General features: G+C 41.1%; 1 protein-coding gene across 1 annotated transcript in view; it reads right to left on the reverse strand.

Moving 5' to 3' along the window:
* Positions 1-19064, reverse strand: part of NCKAP5 (NCK associated protein 5) — an 859015-nt gene that overhangs the window by 749325 nt on the left and 90626 nt on the right. Inside the window, exon 3 of the mRNA XM_023757884.1 lies at positions 589-718. Within this exon, the coding sequence (XP_023613652.1) occupies positions 589-657 (69 nt within the window). The 5' untranslated portion in view covers positions 658-718. The remainder of the gene's footprint in view (positions 1-588; positions 719-19064) is intronic.

Here is a 19064-nt window from a genome sequence, read left to right on the forward strand (position 1 = left end):
ATGAGTTCACGTGTCACCTCAGACACGCGTGTCATAGGTTCGCCATCACTGAACTAACCAGATTCTCATACACAAAAGCAAACACAACCATATGTTTAGGAATGATGCTCATCAGCATTAAAACATTTAGAAAAAAGTTTGTGGACAATTAAACTTATTTACATACCTAAGAAGTTCTCAGAGTTTCTTCGCTCTTCAATATTGGAGCTCTATTGAATTCTTGTTCAACTTATCCCCAAAGTTAAGATAAATGGGTGATGGAACGACTATATATAGGCTCAGCATTTGGCATCAGCTGTACAGTAGTGTTTTTGTATAGGTTAAAGTCTACTTCGGCTGGAATTAATGTAATTATATATAATGTTGACAGATTATGACATTTGCCTATTAAGACACTATACAAACATTCCAATAATTTACAGGCTTTTGACTCCGTAAAAAATAAATGAAACAAAATCCCAGGGGATATTGCTAATGGGGTAACTGAAATAGAGGTTTCAAAAGCACAGGGTTCAGGAAATAACAGTCAAAGAATAATGCATTTTCAGCCAAAACATATAGAGTGGTAAATGAATATTTAGTACTTACCACAAGACTGCTGTCTAGAGACAGCCTTTTTCCAAAGTCCCTTTTCTCAAGCTGTCTCTTTCCCTCCATGGGTGAAGTTATTTATTTTCCTTTGTGATTTATAAGAATTCCCCCTCTGTTTCCAGGGTCACTGCAAAAAGTGAACATGTTTTTCACTATCCAAGTGAACAGTGTTTAAACCCTTGTTTTTAACTTTCTAACCAGGAACAAGTACTGGAGCCAAAAATATCCAGACCCAAATAATAAGTATAGAACTGGGCTCTCTCAACGTCAAAGATCTCTCCGGTTGCAAATGTCAGAGTCATCTTTATGGAGGCCCCTGTGTTTTTATAGGTTTTGCTCATGGTGTTGGGGAATGGGTTTGCAGGTCGAATCAGCAGACTGTGGAAAAAAGCAAACAGTCCATTTCATGCCACACTTGCTCCACACCCGCCCTCTCTCTATCAGCCAGCACCATTCTGTTTCTGCGCACATAGATGCCGTCTGCAAATTCCATGAGATCAAACTGGCAAAACCACGCTCCATAACTAAGAGTTATTGATCCCAAAACCCAATGATGGAAAACTGACATATGAACATTATTGTCAATATTAAAAATATTTAATTTAAACATATTTGAGGAACATTATAAGATACATGTCCTTTGGGACAAGTTGATTCAGAAAGCATGGTAGATGACATCATTATTATCAATGAGTATTTATTTGAACACCCACTGCATTCTACCACATGAGATATAGTTAATCCCCGCACTCCACTGACATTGCTTGTTCTGGAATCATTAAGTATTCTAGTTAGTAAGAATGTGTCATATATATTAAGCACGAGCTCCAAGTTTTCACCAAGATAGAAAAGGCTTGAAGTAAGAGAAATGGCTTTGAGCCCAAGCTTTCCTCCCCAATAGCAAAGTGACTTTAAACAAGTCATTGAGCCTCTAAAATCCATGTTTCTCAACTGCAATCAACAGCAATCAAATGATGTATGTAAAAATAGTTTAAAGGCAATGACTTACAACTTTCCCATATGTCAGGTATAATTATACACAGATTACATTAAAAACTGGTTAACCTTAAATACTAGTTGACATAATTTAATGTCTTTGATGATTCGGAAGGCACTTTGAGATACAGAAATGCTCTGATCCGCAAAAAATGCTCCTAATCTGCACAAATCCATTGTCCTGCTGATATCGAAGAGCTGAACTTCATAAAATGCTATACCAAAGCCTTTTCATAAAATTGAAAATAAATATTTTTCACAACTCTCTCAACTGCTCCAACTCTGAAGAGGACGCAAGGAATTCTACTTCACAGACCACACACAGCATGTGGCCTCCTTTTCTTGGTTTCCTCCACTAGGAAGAGAGTGGAGACAGCTGTGCCCCAGACAGAGTCTGCCCAAATTATAGTCAATTGCAGGAAACTGATGGACCCCTTTTCCATAGGCTCCCGTCTCCATCTGAGTCATTCTCTCATTTTTCAGAAACACTAATTTTAATTCATTACTGGTACACTCAGAAACTCCTAGGAGTTTATTCTGAATTCAGGATAAAATCCAAATTTTTCAACATCATGTTCAAGGTCTACTTCCTGCCAACTAGTCTTTGCAATCCCAACCACACTAGGCATATTCCTGAGACCATGCTTTTGATCATACTTCTCACTTCCATCTGGTCTATTCCTCCCCTTGCTCCAACGCCTGGCTCAGCTCCCATCTCCTTCACAATACCTTCCTAGTCACTCCATTTGGCAATGATTTCTCTCTCTCCCAAGTTTCATACAAGTCCTCGGTGGCTTACCTTATTAATCACCATCATCACCTAGGATAATTCTTTCAATATAGTAAGTTCTTAATAGTTGCTTTTCAGTAGAGCCTAATAGTTAAAAACAAACTATCTGAAGCATTTTCAGAACTAAGTTAGCTCTACACTACTACTATAGACAAAACTACTAGTCATCTGAAATTTGTTCGAAGACTTACATCTCCCACTTTCAGCTGTTCCACCCACTTTGCAGCCCCTTCCTCATCTCAGTGACTGGCTGTACCGGTAGCTCAGAATACTCTCTGTAATAATGAATCCAACTAGAGAGACTAATCAGACACTGAGACTTCCCCCTGCATCAAAGCATGTCCTCCTAAGTCTTAATCCAAAGAGCCATGGGGTTTGATGAGTCACAACAGATAATCCTTTGACATTTAGCACATATTTCTTGACTACCACAGAGGACTCAGTACTTAGATGTTGATGACACAGCCATGTCTAAGACAGGCTAGGTTCCTGACATTCTAATAGGAGGATAGAGAAAATAAAGAAGCAAACAAACAACTCCAAATGGTGGTAGGTACTTGCTCTGAAGGAAATAATCCCCAGTAGGTGGTGTAACAGTTTCAAGCATGTGGAAGGGGAGAACATTTTAAATAGAATGGTAAAGGTGGGAGCCAGCCATGTAAAAGCACATGTAAAGAGCATGCCAGGGAGAGAGGTCAGTCTTTCTGCTGGGAAGGATCTGGGAAAATTTTGTGTGTCCAGAATAGGGAATAAAACAAGCTAGGAAGATAATGTGTGAGCAAAGTGCTGAGATGTAAGCAACAACTGCAGGCCAAGGAAACTTGCTTGTTCTAAACACAATGTTTCAATCTTAGGATTTGATTCTCTACTTTACTCTTTACTAGCTGATAACATTAAACAAATTATTTAACCTATTTAAGCTTCAGTTGATTCAGCTATAAAATATAATCAATAGTAGGACCTTCATAGTGAGGTTGATATGATGATTGAGATGGTCCATTTAAAGAGAAGTTCCTGACACATAGTAGGTAAGCTTTAAGTATTAAACGTTGGTTATCTTTTCTGGTAAATGTGATGAAACTCATTAAGGAGAAACTCTGGTGACTGGATTTTATGCTCCATAATAGGCTAATGAGGCTGTCATTTTGGGAAACGGGGATCCTTTTGACAGTTCTCTATTAGCCTAGTCTACCAGGTGGATGGTTGATTGAACAGCTTAGCCTGGTCAATTTACATACTTTATGTTTCCAATTACAGAGGCAGAGATTGACATTCAAAACATTTATCAACTGACACAGCACAGGTATTGACCAATCAGAAGGACACAGCCCAGAGCAACAGGCAGTATAACTGCAGCTGTGTGTCCTGGCCAAACTTCAGCCTAAATGCATGTCCTACCCCCATCCCAAGACCTTGAAAATGTATGTGTTAAACCATAAAACAATCATGGAAACTATCAAAGTTATACAAAAATATCAAAGCAACACCCCACCCCCAAAAAAGTGGCAACCAGGTTATGTCAACATGAAAAGGGGAGGGATCCAAGAAGGAAAAGCCAGGAAGGCTGACACGCTCCACCTGCAGTACCATCAGGGAAGAAGAGTACCTACATTAACATATGACCAGCAAGGGCTACGGGTCTAGAAGGCAAATGAGTAGGTCACATCCCAACCACATGTTGGTATTACACTGGCCATCTGTATCATGCAATAAATGCTCTTGCTCAGAGACTACTGTCAAGCAACCTTCTAATTTTACTTGATTCCTATGTAGGTTAACTTATAGAGGAATGTGCTGACCAGCAAATGTACGTAGGCCATCTTTTGTAAAGTTATGTTTTCAGTACAATTTGCAATTTGGCATCTGACTCTATATTCATGAGTTAGGGATTTGCTTAGTATATTAATCAGCTTGTACTGCCATAACACAATACCACAGACTAGGTGGCTTAAACAACAGACATTTATTTTCTCACAGTTCTGGAGGCCTGACATTCAAGTTCAAGGTGCCTGCAGGGCTGGTTTCTGATAAGGCTCTCTCCTTAGTTTGCATTTGCCTGCTCTGTGTCCTCACATGGCCTTTTCCTTTGCACACATGCTTCTGGTGTATCTTCCGTTTCTTATAAGGACACCAGTCCTATTGACTAAGGCCTCTACTCTTAAGACGTTACTTAACCTTAATTTCCTCCTGAAAGGCTCTATCACCAGCCCTGGCCAAGTGGTTCAGTTGGTAGGAGTGTTATCCCGTACACCAGAGCTTGTGGATTGGATCCCCAGCTGGGGAGGCAACCGATCAATATTTCTCTCACATCGATGATTCTCTCTCAAATCAATAAAAAACTATCCTATTGCCAAATATACTGTATTGGGTGTTAGGGCTTCCACATATGAATTTTTAGGGGTCCAGTTCAGTCTATAAGAGTTAGTTTTGATCAGATGTCAAAGCCTGGTTACATCTCAGTGCACTAATAATCAGATTTCTGAGTCTAAGCTGCTGCGAGAAAACTCTGGGGTCACTGGCTACTCCCAGGCCCTATCCCTCTCCTCTGGCTATTTCACTGTTTGATTTCACCACCGCCACGCACCCCACCTGGCTGTGCTATGTTCATTCGTCTCCGTACTGCAAGTCAAGAGGTGCAAACTCCATTATTGAGATTTCTTAGTCAGCCGGGCACGTTGGATTCTGCCGACAGAAGGCAGTGAGAGATCAGAAGGCAACAGGAAGGAAGACACCATTCTGCTTCCAGCTCCAGATGCCCAGCCTCAACAGCAGTGCACTAGACGTTCCAGTGACTTCCCTGGTGCCCCCAACGACTCAGCGTAAGAAAAGGCAGCCAGCCGCAGCTTTCCTCCCCGGGGAAGGGGAAGTACCGCCACCTCATGCCGTCCGCTCACCGGCCCTTCCAAAGCTTCATAACAAATTCATGCAGTGAAGCCCTCTCTGCCTGAAATATCCAGAGCAGTTTCTCATTCCCTGGCTTGAGCACACCCCAGAGACAGATACCTTTGGACAGGCAGCAGCTTTCCCTGCACAACTCCTGGCTTCCTTCCTGTGAGCCTTCTGAAGTAACAGCACCGACTTAAAGGTCTCCCAAAGCTAAGTTCCTGGAGAGCAGGGACAGTGTCTTATGTTCCATGTTCCCATAGAGGGTATAATGCCTTGTGCATACCCACACGGCACACACTGATGAATAAATGAGGGAATGTTTACAACTGTCTCGAGCATGCAAAGAGCAAGGCAGCAATGTAACATCCCTAAAGCAAAGAGATGCTAGGCCCGTGTGTAACACTGCACTTACTTTGCCACATATACAGGCATATTTAAGCCTCAAAGAAAAGATTTTATCATGATTTAAAAACAATTATCAACCTAAAATGACTGCTTAGGCCCTGCCTGCACTTACAAAGTGCCATGGCCCATTGTGTTCCTGTCTTTCCACTGGCTTCTCGAAATCCTGGCTACAAAGAACGCACACCTGCCTCTGAGGGATGCACAGAGCGCCTTGCCCTCCCTGCGGGAGCGGGGGAGGGAGGGATGGCCAGAGAGCTGAAGGAAGACAGGATATGAAGCATCTATTTTTGGATGATGGTCATTGTTACTGATCTCTCCCCCTTACATTTCTCTCTAGCGATGACAATACTATTTATTGGCGTCTGTAGAAATCTGAGTTGGCCTTAATAAATTCTCTTTAATTTTCTTCACAGATAGTAATGGCCTTTCAGTGGTACACAGAGCCTTTAATATTCCTAGAGATATCAGCAATTTTTTTCTGCTGGACTTTGTTAACAAACTGCATAACTTTCAATAACCAAATAACATTTTCCGATAAAATCTCAAAGGCACATTTCCTCACATGGACACAGTCACACACATGCAGTCACACACATGCAGACACACACTCTCACATGTACACTCACATACAGGCTCACACACGCACACACATTTCTTCATCTCATGTCTGCCTCCCTGCTCCCCCTACACCTCACCCCTGCTAGGAAATTGTAATAGCAGTGGCAGACGAAATGGAGAAACATGGTAGAGCCGTAAGACACTGGAAGATTTGGCTCCCAGCCCTCTTTGCCCTGTGAATTCCAGCATGTTCCTAACTTCTGTGCATCAACATTTCCTAATCTGTTCTCCACAGGTTATTGTGCGGCTCCAATGAGATCGATCCCATGAGAAAAAGCCCTTCCACATCTATTCATGATACTTTTCAGTCGGCTTCATTAAGCCACAAACAGGTGAAAAACGATTGTTTGCAGCAGTTAACATCCCGAGAACTGACTGTCAATCTCATTGGCACAGCCCCCCAGCACCCACCACACTGGCTCCTGGAAATCCTAAAAAGAATAATTTCAGAACTGAACGTGCCAAAGACAACCAAAGGGCAGCGCATTTCCTGTCCCTGAGAAGACAGCTGGGCAGCTCTGCCCACTTGGAGCTCCTCAGAATCTCCTGGAAGCCTGTGTAACAGCCAGGAGCAGGCCCCGTTGCGGATCAGTGGAATCTCCAGGGACAGAGGTCCCAGGCACCAGAGGATGGCAACAGCAGAGCGGGCTGGTCAGAACAGTGGTTCTCAAACTCTGCTGCAAATCCCAGTCACCTGGCGAGTCCCTGAAACCCATCCCAGGCCAAATAACCAGGATCATTAGGAGTGTGACCCAGTCATTATTGTTTTAAGATCCCAGAATGACTCCAAAACCCAACCAAGGGAGCACCAGTTTGAAGGGAAAGTACCCGCATTCTTTATCTGCTTCCCTTTCTTCCAGTGTCTGATGGCTCTACCATGTTGGCAGCAACATCTGCCTTCTTGTTAACGGCAATTCTTAATCTGCACACTCTGAGGCCAAATAAGATAAATGTTAGATACAAACTATTTGGAACAGCACCTTCCTTCTCCTCACCCTCCCTCTCAGGCTTGCTCACAGTCCTACTGGTCTTGCTTTGTGCAGGAACTAGATTTGAATTAAGACAGAACTATCAAATCTAGATTCCAAATTAACATGCAGATACCATAGAAACGTGGAGTGAGGCCACAACTTAGGGAATGAAGGAAGCAATGTCCAACTCCAAGAACAAGAGGGTCAGAAAGTCCTGACTCAAATGCTCCCAAATCCCACTCCCTCGTTCCTGTCCACTGTTCTCCACCGTGAGCGCCTTGCTCTCATTTCACAGTGCCAACAGTAGAAATTATGAATGTGTGAGATTTGCTTAGCGCTACCAAACAGAATGTTTGAAACTCCTGTCAGCCTTACATTAAAATCATTTCATACCCATCCATTAAGCCTCTGTAAAGAACAGCAGAGGGCTGGCCTTAGGCATCACACACACACACACACACACACCCGCTTCCTTTTGGAAGATACACTGGCTCAGTAACCTGCAATTGATACATCCATTCATGAGGTGTATAGGTAAAGGTGTGTGGACATGTGCACGTGTATGTATATATGCGTACATGTATGTGTATGTCTATGTGTATGTGTATATGTATGTGTGCATGAGTATGCATGTGTTGCACATGTGTGTGATTGTGCACATGCACTCTGAGTAAACAGAAAACTGCTGTCTCCATGCTGGACATGAGTATAAAACACACACCAAATCATGTGATTTTCAACCACAAGGTGTCTATTTCATCCTAGCAGCACCCTGACACTGATTGGGAAGACTGATGCTAACATACTCCCCGAACGCGGTGTCCATCCTCGCCAGAAAAATGTATGGCTGGAAACACTCTCTCACAGATGTGACAACAGCTTTCTCCTTTGAAGTCGAGAAATGTTTGCATGACGATGAAAACTGCCTTAAAAAAAAGGGTTTCATGAGCTCATGTTTATTAAACCTCTCACCCTACATGCTGTGCAGTAGCTTAGAGCTGATGACTTAAAAGCCAGAAGAACCCCTTAGAATCACGGCCCACGGCCCCTCCCAGGTAAACAGAACCTCCAACATGGAGAGCGAGAGAGCACAGCAGAGTCTGGGTGTGGGGAGCCCGGCATCATTCAACACACGGCTTTGTAAGCTGAGACAGTTAAAATATCCATATTACTTCCAACTAAGTTCCTTTGGAATGGAGGACAGGGAAAACTCTTGGAACCTTTAATATGTCCCAAACTCAGTAATTTCTAACCCTTTTCTCTTCAATCTTTTTAAAATTGAGATATATTTCACATACCATAAAATTCACCTGTTTAACGTGCACAAATCAGTGCCAACACTTTCTTTTACCTAATATTTATTTGCTACAGAAACTAGGGGCTGTGTTTCTCTCTTAGCATGGATGCAAAGGTGTCCCCCCTTCTCTGTTTGAGCTCCATCAAGCCTGACTATCCCACACCACCATCATTGGGTAGCAGCATCCCAGACATCCTAAGTTAAATTCTTCAACTGAAAAGTCCTGTGACCTTGAGCAATGTTAGTGACCTTGAGCAATGTAATATCTTGGCCTAAGTCTCTTCATGGATACAATTAAGGTAATAATAACAGCAATCACCTTAATGAAATTGCTCTGAGGAATAAAATGATGCATGTTTTAAATACCAGAGAAGATGCTCAATGACTGTTAGATATAACTCAACAGAATTCTTTTCATCCAGAATTCAGTGATATTTACTCAATGTATATTTTCTTCTATGCCCTGTGTTAGGCCCTAATGAGAGGAGAGGAGAGGAGAGGAGAGGAGAGGAGAGGAGAGGAGAGGAGAGGAGAGGGAGAGGAGGAAGAAGAGAGGAAGGGGAAGGGAAAGGAAAGGGACAGGAGGGGAGGGGAAGAAGGAGGAAAGAGAAAGGAGGAGGAGGAGAAGAAGAAGAAAAGGGAAGATGAAAGAAAGAAGAAATGAAGTACAATCCTCAAATATCAAGGAAGTTTAAATCTAAGAGGGAATAATGATTTCTATATTCATAGCAAAAAGGTAAAAAAAAAAAAAGGTGAATGAATGAATGAATGAATGATTTTAGCATAAAGGAGAATCCCACTTAGACAATCCTGGAAAACTTGCCTTTATTCTTATTCACAGTATTTCCAGCTGATTTCCAGACACGAACTTTTGCTGCATTTTTCCAGTATTTGAACTAAAAACGAAGAGACAGAATGGCAGGGGTTTGGACCAGGATAAGCATTTCAGCTCTGGTTGCTCTTCTCCAACCATCTGTTCTTTCTCTCCCAGTCTTTCTTTGTAAAGATTTTCCCTGCTGTTTAGTTCCCTCCTCTGCCTCTGCCCATTTATCACTTTAGAAAGGTTTCTAGTTCATTACATGAAATGTCTACATGTTGCCCATAAACTCTTAAGGGGAAGTCAGTGTACAAATAAAACAGATAAATAAATAACTTTTAAAATAAATATGTTGTGCACACAACCCCAGTGGATTGGAAGAATATTTAGTTAACTGACTAGGGAAAAGAATTTTCACACTGTGTCATCTGCTTACGCTAATGAGTTAATTAAATTAGAAAAATTCCACTGCCAAAAGCAAAAACATCTAAATCCATGGGATGCTGGGGGAATTATAGGCCATGCTATTAAATGAATTCTGTTCAAGGTTTTTTTTCCTTTGAAAAGGCTGTAGAGAGCTACACTTAAAAAACCATCCAATTTCAAGAGTGTATTTTCCATCTGGGGCTAGTTGGTTAGAATACACTCTAAACTCTGCAAATCCCACTGAGAGGCAACATGACTTGTTAGGAAAACAGTTTATGAAAAGCAATGTTTTGTGGAAATCCAGCAAAAGCTTTAACTGTGATGTCCCCATATACTGCTGAATTCATTATTTTCCATTAAATGCCTTTGCACACAAGTGAAAAACCAAAATGATTCAGGAAATGGGTATAGTAAAAAAAATCAAAAGCCAACGCACTTTGCTACAGCTTTAGCTGATAAATAGAATATTTCCAACTATCTGAAAACTTTTGTCACTTTAAGAGTTTATTCAATCTTCTCTTTTAGTGACCTCCTTCCAGAAATCTCATGCTCCAAATTATTCTGATGTGAAAAGAAAAATAAAAAGCCCAAAGCGAAGTAAATAAAGATTAAATGATTAAGCTTTAAATACCATAAATATGCTAAAAACAATAGAAATAATTCTTTTTATGTATTTTTATTGATTTCAGAGGCAAAGGGAGAGGGAGAGAAAGAAACATCAATGATGAGAGAGACTCATTGATAGGCTGCCTCCTGCACGCCCCCCACTGGGGATCGAGCCCGCAATCCAGGCATGTGCCCTTAACCAGAATTGAACCCAGGATCCTTCAGTCCACAGGCTAATGCTCTATCCACTGAGCAAAGCCAGCTAGGGCAGAAATAATTCTTAATAAACCATAAAATGTAGAATATGACATTAAAGATGTCCTATGTAACAGCAGCTGTCAAAATGAAATGTATAAGAAAAGTCTCAAAGATGTTCACCTTCTATACAGTGTTTAATTAAACTGAGAGTGCTATTCCCTTATGGAGAGAAAGGTGAGCTAAAATTTCTTTAAAAGGTAAAACAGGAGTTCTGAGATGGTGGCATGGGTAAACATGGTACTCGAAACCTCCCATTAACCACATCAAAATTACAAGTGAACTACAGAACAATCATCATTCAGAACCACCTGAAATCTAGCTGAAAAGAAGCCCTATAACTAAGGATATAAAGAAGCCACATAGAGACTTGAAGGAGGAGCGGAGATACTGACTGAGCTGGTTCTACACCCACATGTGTGGCAGATAAAAATCGGGAGGAATATCTCAGCTGCTGTGGAGGTCCCAGCTGAGGAACAACAGGTCCCAGGCCCACATCACAACCCCCACCCAGGGAAGAGAAGTCCACATAACTTCTGGCTGTAAAAACAAGCAGGGATGGTGGCTCAGTGAAAAGGAGGGTTTCTAGAATACCAGGAAGTTCCTCTGAAAGGGCCCATACATGGACTTAGAGCAGTGGTCGGCAAACTGCGGCTCTTTGGCCCCTTGAGTGTGGCTCTTCCACAAAATACCAGATGCGGGCACGATTGAAACTTCGTGGCCCATGCGCAGAAGTCGGTATTTTGTGGAAGAGCCACACTCAAGGGGCCAAAGAGCTGCATGTGGCTCGTGAGCTGCAGTTTGCCGACCACTGACTTAGAGGGATTCACCTCCTCTGAGCCCTAGTGCTGGGGCAGCTGCTCACAAGATGCCAGGGACATAAGGGGAGAAACTTAATCTTCTGGCTTCAGAACTGCCGGTAGAGGCCGTTGTTCCTTTGTTGAGCCCTCCTCCCACAGAGGCAGCAAATGGGCCCTATATCTGAGTCTCCATCAACCTGGCTCACATTGTAGTGATTTTCAGACCCTGCTCCACCCAGATCCTGGGCCAACCCAACGTGTTTCCAGTGGCTTTTTTATACAAATGGCCTCTCTTGACTCATGTTTCAGACTTTCCTAAAATCTCTCAAAAAAGCAGCATCTGGCCTCTACGTACCCCATATCTCTTGCTACGTGGTTCTAGGCCTGGCACTAGTAGCAGCCAGACTCAGTTTGCAAGTGTGGCCTCTCCCAGGCACCTCAAACACCAGCACAAGTAGCAGCCATCTTCTGATCTCTCTGCAGCTTATGCCTGGTGGCCCTGGACAGGGCACAGATGGTGGCTGATCTTGCACCTCCCAAGAGGCCTCAGAGCCAGTGCAGCTGGTAGATAGCTTCAGACCACACTGGATTATAACCCAACCACTTCTATGAGTGACCTACTCAAAGAGTGAACTTGTTAGGTACCAGAGCTCCACTGAAGTGAGTCCCGCTCTGTGGGGTCAGGCCCTTTTCAGCAGCTCCTCTGCTGTAGTCACAGCTGGTTCTCAAAACTGATCAATCTGGAGGTCAATCCTTCCCAGTGATATGCCAACAGCAATCAAGAATCACTACAGCAGGAAAATGCATACAGCCCACACAGGGGCACACCTGGAGTGCCCAGCTTGGGTATAAGGTGAGGCTGCACCAATGGACACTACAGGACACCTACTACATGAGACCACTCTATCAAACCCAGAATAAATAGCAGCTCTACCTAATAATTAGAAACAAACACAGGGAGGCAACCCAAATGAAGAGACAAAGAAATGTGCCACAAATAAAAGAACAGGAGAAATTTCCAGAAAATGAACTAAATGAAATAGAGGCAAGCAAACTACCAGATACTGAATTCAAAACAACTCTGGTTATAAGGATGCTTGAGGAAATTAGTGTGAACTTCAATAGCATAAGAAAGAACATGGGAACCATAAAAGAGAACCAGTCAGAAGTGAAGGATTCACTAACTGAAATTAAGACTAAATTATAGGGAATCAACAGTAGAGTAGATAAAGCAGAGAATCAAATCAATGATTTGCAATATAAGGAGGAGTGTATAGCCAGTCAGAACAGCAAGAAGAAAAAGGAAGAAAAAAGAAATGAGCACAATGTAAGAAGCCTCTAGGATAATTTCAAGTATACCAACATTCACAATATTGGGATGCTGGAAGGAGAAGAGAGATACAAGATGTTGAAAATCTATTTGAAAAAATGACAGAAAACTTCCCTAACTGGCAAAGGAAATAGATATATAAGTCTACAAAGCTCGAAGAGTCCCAAAGAAAATGAACCCAATGAAGCCCACTCCAAGACACATCATACTCATAATGTCAAAGATCTAAAGACAAAAAGAAAATCCTAAAAGCTACAAGAAAAAGGTAGTTAGTTATCTAAAAGCTAGCCTCCATAAGACTGTTAGCTGATTTGTAAGCCAGAAAGGATTGGAACAAAATATTTGAAGTGATTAAAAGCAAGGACCTACAACCAAGATTATTCTAGGGGAAAGTTATAATTTAAAAGAGTTACCATATGACTCAGCAATCCCTCTTCTGGGTATCTACCCAAATATTTGAGAACATTTATTCACAAAGAAGTATGTACCCCTATGTTCATTGCAGCATTACTCACGTGGCTAAGACATGGAGACAATCTAAGTGTCCTTCGATAGACGACTGGATAAATAAGATAGGATACGTATATACAATGGAATACTACTCAGCCATAAGAAAAGATGAAATACCACCATTTGCAATAGCATGGATGAACCTTGAGAATACTATGCTAAGCAAAATAAGTCAGTAAGAAAAAGCTAAGAACCATATGATTTCACCCATATGTGGGATATAAAACTGAAACTCATATACACAGACAACAATATGGTGGTTACCAGAGGGAAGGGGTTGGGGTTAGGGTTAGGGGGTAGGTAGTAAAGGGTAAAGGGGGCCAAATATATGGTGATGGAAGATGACTACTTTAGGTGGTGGGCACACACAGTGAAATACACATTTCTCCATTCCTTGTATCTGTAATGGTTTATGACTCTTTTGACCAATAGAATGTGGCAAAATTATACTGAGGTCTGGATGCTAGAACTTAAGAGGACTTGAAACTTCTATCTTCTCTCTTGGAACCCGGAAACTAGCATGCTGTGAAGAAGCCCAGGCTAGCATACTGAAGGAGGAGAACCAAGGTACCCTACACAAACTGCCAGATAAGTGGGTGAACCCCACTTCAGTTCTTGAGCCCTTCAGTGCTAGTCAAACCCTCAATCATGTGAGTGATCTCAACTGAGTCCAACAGAAGCACCATACAAATTACCAACTCACGGAATCCTAAGAAAAGGTAAGTCGTTGTTTTAAGTAACCCAGTATTGGAATGTTTTGTTATGCAACAATAGAGAATTTAAAATAATCTCTTCATTAATTTTGGTCACTGTTCATGTCCTTCAGTAAAGTTTTATAATTTTCATTAAATAGCCCTTGGGCATATCTTCTTTAAATCCTAGGTGTTTATGTTTTTGTTGCTGTTGAGATTACTTTTTTTTCTAATTACATTTTCTAATTGGTTATAGGTAATGCAGAGAAAGAACTACTGATTAATACACTTGGACTTTTGTTTAGCCATTTTCCTGAGTACCCTTGCTAGTTTTAAGCATGCTTGTTTTAGTCTATTGCATTTTCTAGATAGAAAACAGAAATATTTTTGGCCTTTCCTTTCCAATATTTATAATTCTTATTTCTTTCTCTAGTCACATGGCATTGCCTAAGGAGCAAGTTGATAGTAGGAACTTTTGTTCCTTATTTGAGTGGAATTAGTTGTAATATTTTCATCAGTAAGTATGAGATTGTTTTTTTTTTTTATTTTGAGCTACCAATTACCAGATTGAGGGAATTTCTACACATTTCTGGACCCTTATACTGCTTTAAAATGTGTTATTCTGAATTTTAAACTAAAAATTTAATATACCAAAGAGTAACAAATATTCATGTTCCCAATACCTATATTTAACACTATGTATGTGGGTACTAAGAATGATACACAGTATTGTTTAATGTTCATTTTGAAGTTCACATATGGTATCAGGCTTTCTCTATTCAGTTGTGGCACTTTCCCCCCCGCTTAATACTACTGCATTTTTCCCACTTAACATTAGGCATCAAGATTTATACGTGTTGATAAAAGGAGTTCTCCTTCATTTTAAATATTTCAAGACTCCTCTCCAATAGACTTATGGCAGTTTATCTACCCAATTCCCCATAAACAGATATTTAGGGTTTGCCACTACATCACAAACAACGCTGCTTTGAATGTTCTTGCTCGTGCATCTTTCTGAACAAAGGCAGAAAAGTTTCTCTCTCGTACAGAGAACGCACTGGGTCACAGAGGTTATGCACCTGTTCAACTTATCACTCCGGTGTGGGGTGAATTTCCCGCCAAAATATAAGATGGCTCTGTCTTTTGGTTTTGTTCCATCCACCAAAAGGGTGGATTACAAACAAATATTTGGTAATACGCAGTTACAATCGGCCCGAGTTTACACGTTTCCCACACTCCACCGCAAATCTATATGAACCGAGTTAAAGACGGCTCCCGCGGAGTACGCGCAATTCACGCGAGCCGACTTAACTCGTTTCCCCCACTCCAAGTGTTATCAGGCAGTTTCAAATTGCTCTCCCCAAATGGTTATCCTGTATCAATTTACACCTGTGTCAGCGATGCTAAAATCTCTGTTTTACCCTGGCTTTTCCACCAGGTGATCTAGCAATCCCACTTCTGGGTACAGACCCAAACAAAATGAAATCACTATCTCAAAGCGATAGCTGCCCTCCCATGTTTATTGCAGCATGATTCACAATAGTCAGAACATGAATACAACATGAGTGCCGCTGTCTGTGTGTGGATAAAGAAAATGTGGCATATGTATGTGGCTATTACTCAGTCATATAAAGGTAAGAAACTTTGCCATTTGAAACAGCATGCATCGACCTTAAGGGAATTATGCTGAGTGAAATAAGTCAAACGGAGAAAGTACTCTATGAGCCCACTTATATGTGAAACCTAACAAAGCTAAACTCAGAAACTGAGAGCAGAATGGTGGTTGCCGAGGGCTGCTGGGTTGGGGAAATGGGGAGATGTTGATCACAGGGAACGAACCTACAGTTATAAGATGAATGAGTTCTGGGGATCTAATGTGTGGTATGATGACTATGCTTATATTATATATATTAGAGAAATATGCTAATTAACTGGGACACCATACTGGGTCGACCAGACAGACAGGAGAAAGTTGCTTGCGCAGTGTCGGGGGCAGGGCGGCAGGGGCCTCCGCATGCCTGCACTGGGGGATGTCCTGATCAGCAGTGGATGCAGCTGCTTCAAGTGCCAGAGAGGGAGGCAGGGCCAGATGGGCGGCGGCCGCAGCTGCTGCGGGGTCTGGGAAGTGAGGCAGGGCTGGACTGGCAACTCGAGGGTGGGCGGTGCCACGCAATTTCGAATTGCACGCTGGGCTCCTAGTCTATATAATAAAAGCCTAAGCAACCATTCACTATGATGCGCACTGACCACCAGGGGGCAGACGCTCAATGCAGGACCTGCCCCCTGGTGGTCAGTGCGCTCCCACAGGGGGAACTCTGCTCAGCCAGAAGTCAGGCTCACAGCTGGCAGGCGCAGCTGCAGTGGCGGGAGCCTCTCCCTCTACAGCAGCGCTAAGGACCAGTGAGCCAAGCAGTAAGGAGCAGCAAGCAGGAAGGCGGTAAGGAGCGAGGGGTCCCAGACTGGGAGAGGATGCAGGCTGGGCTGAGGGCCTCCCACTCAGTGCATGAATTTCATGCACTGGGCCTCTAGTATTATATACTTGAAAGTTGCTAGAACGTAGATATTAAACATTCTCACCACACGAACACACACAAATGGTAATATGTAAGGTGATGGAGGTGTTAACTAACCATATTGTGGTGATAATTTCATAAAATATATATGTGTATCCAATCAACATGTTGTACACCTCAAACCTGCTCAATGCTGTATGTGCATTATATCTCAGTGAAACTTGGAATGTAAGGAAAGAAATGCCTGGTCATTTTGGCAGTTGGATCAGACAGCTCCTGTGTAGTTGGACTGTAGGCAGTATCTCCACTGTGACTTGATTAGTATTTTCTTTATATAATTATTCAGGGTTTTCCCCACCAGATGGAGCCACATGTGACAGGAAAATACTGAACGAGGCATTTAAATTAGTCTTTCTGTGTCCTTAGTCCTCACTCTAGTTCAGTGTTTCTCAGCTTTTTAAATTTTGCCATCACCCTCTCAGTGCCCTTTAATTTTTTTCTTAATTCCTTCTCTTAACCCATGAAACTTTAATACCACAGATACCCTATGTCTATTTATGTAACTGCGGTCATTTTTAGAACCACAAACCATTGTGATTTCTAAAATTTTTGTCCCAGGAACCAATTTTCATCACCATTGAGAATGTTTCTATCTAAAAATTTAAAATACTTTCAGGTTTCTCAAGTTTCTCTTTTGGGAAATTCAATTTGATTCTCTTACATAATCAGCAGGTTTATGATGCTTTTAACCAATAGAAGAGGGTCACCGTGACAATGAGTTCTGTGTTATCTGACTAGGTACACACTCATTTGATGAAGTGTCTTATGGGGAGAGTTAGGGGGGAAAAGAGATGATTGGGCAAAATCAACAGCTGCAAACCCAAAGGGCTAAGAAGTAAGGAGGTAAATGAGAGAAGCTGGCCCAGAGGAGCTGTGGCCCCCTGGGGGCACACATCTTGTCCAAAAGGAGCAGCTGGCACCCAACTGCAGCCAAAACCACATGCAGGAATGGAGAGCCACCTTAGAAAACCCTTCGATTTCTCAAGAGAACACAGAAATTCAGATATTTATGCAAAACCTGTCAATTGTTAAAGATTTCTTAGATTTTAAAAATATATTGCAGAAGCCAAACAAAATTCATCTCTGAGAAGTATGCAGCCTATTAAGCTACAAATTTGCAAATTTTAGTTACATGAGTTCTTACAAATCCCCCTGCACCTCTAAAATTCAACATTTTTTTAAATTTTGAATTAATGTAAAACTCTAAGAAGGTTGTAGTCTTAAATATTAATACCAAAAAAACTAAGAACAGCTATAGCAGGGGATGATTTAATATCCCATCACCTGCATAGGCAAATAGAAAATCCAAATCCAAATTTTCTTTTTAAAGATAATTTATTATTTTTTTACATGAAGCCAAAATGTAGAAGCAATTGTTATAGAATAAATCCTGAAAGCATAAAGATTTTTTTCTCCTTAGTTAAAATTAAATATTACTTGGGTTACAAAATAATTTTTAGATATTCATGTCTGCCATTACAGCACAGAGATTAAAAAAAAAAAGTCTCTCCTTCAAAGACAATTTTATGTATTTCTTTAATTTAATAGATTCTCCAAGGAATGTGAGTATATATTTCTATAATATCTTGTTTGTCTTTATATATTCTTACTTCCTTGTTAGTTTTGGTATTTCTGTCTCATCCACACAAAAAAGTAATTAAAGACACGTGGATATTTTGATAGGTCACATTAATAAATTACTGAATATGACAACATGATAGTTCCTATTTAGCTATGAAGATGGCTTCTGTGGAGTTTGGCAAATCTCAATACATTTTAAAAATTCAAATGGAAGGTTTATATATCTTGTTCTGTTACTACCTATAAATTTTCAGAAAAATCAATTTCTCTAGACTTCATTTTTTCTCATATCACATATAAAAGAGAATGAACTAAGTGATCTCTAAGGTGCCTTTTGGCTCTAAAATGTTGTGCTCTACAAAACCAGTTAATGGAATTAAAATCTTTGGTTTTAAATTTGTTGTAGATTTTTCATGTACAGTTTTATTGAGATATAATTCATATATCATAATATTGATCCATTTAAAGTCCAGTGAATTCACAGGATTGTGCAACTATCACCACCACCTGCAGTCATGTTAAAACACTTTCAACACTCTCAAAAGAAACCTCATACACATTAGCAGTTGTTCCCCAAGCTCTGCTCCCTACCCAGCTTCAGGCAACCACTGATCTACATTGTGTCTCCAGGAATTTGTTTATTCCAGATATTTTACATAAACAGAACCATAGGAGTTATCTTTGTGACTGACTTCTTTTACTTAGCAAAATGTTTTCAAGGATCATCCATACTGTAGCATGTATCAGTACTTCACCCCTTTTTATGGTTGATAATATTCCATTGCATGGAATGCCATCTTCTATCTGTCCATATATCAGTTAATAGACATCTGGACTGTATCCACATTTTCATTATAAACACCATGCACAACTTTTTGTAGGGACATATGCTTTCATTTCTCTTAGATATATACCTAGAA

This window comes from Myotis lucifugus, unplaced genomic scaffold, assembly GCF_000147115.1.
Source record: "Myotis lucifugus unplaced genomic scaffold, Myoluc2.0 scaffold_116, whole genome shotgun sequence".
NCBI classification, from domain to species: Eukaryota; Metazoa; Chordata; class Mammalia; order Chiroptera; family Vespertilionidae; genus Myotis; species Myotis lucifugus.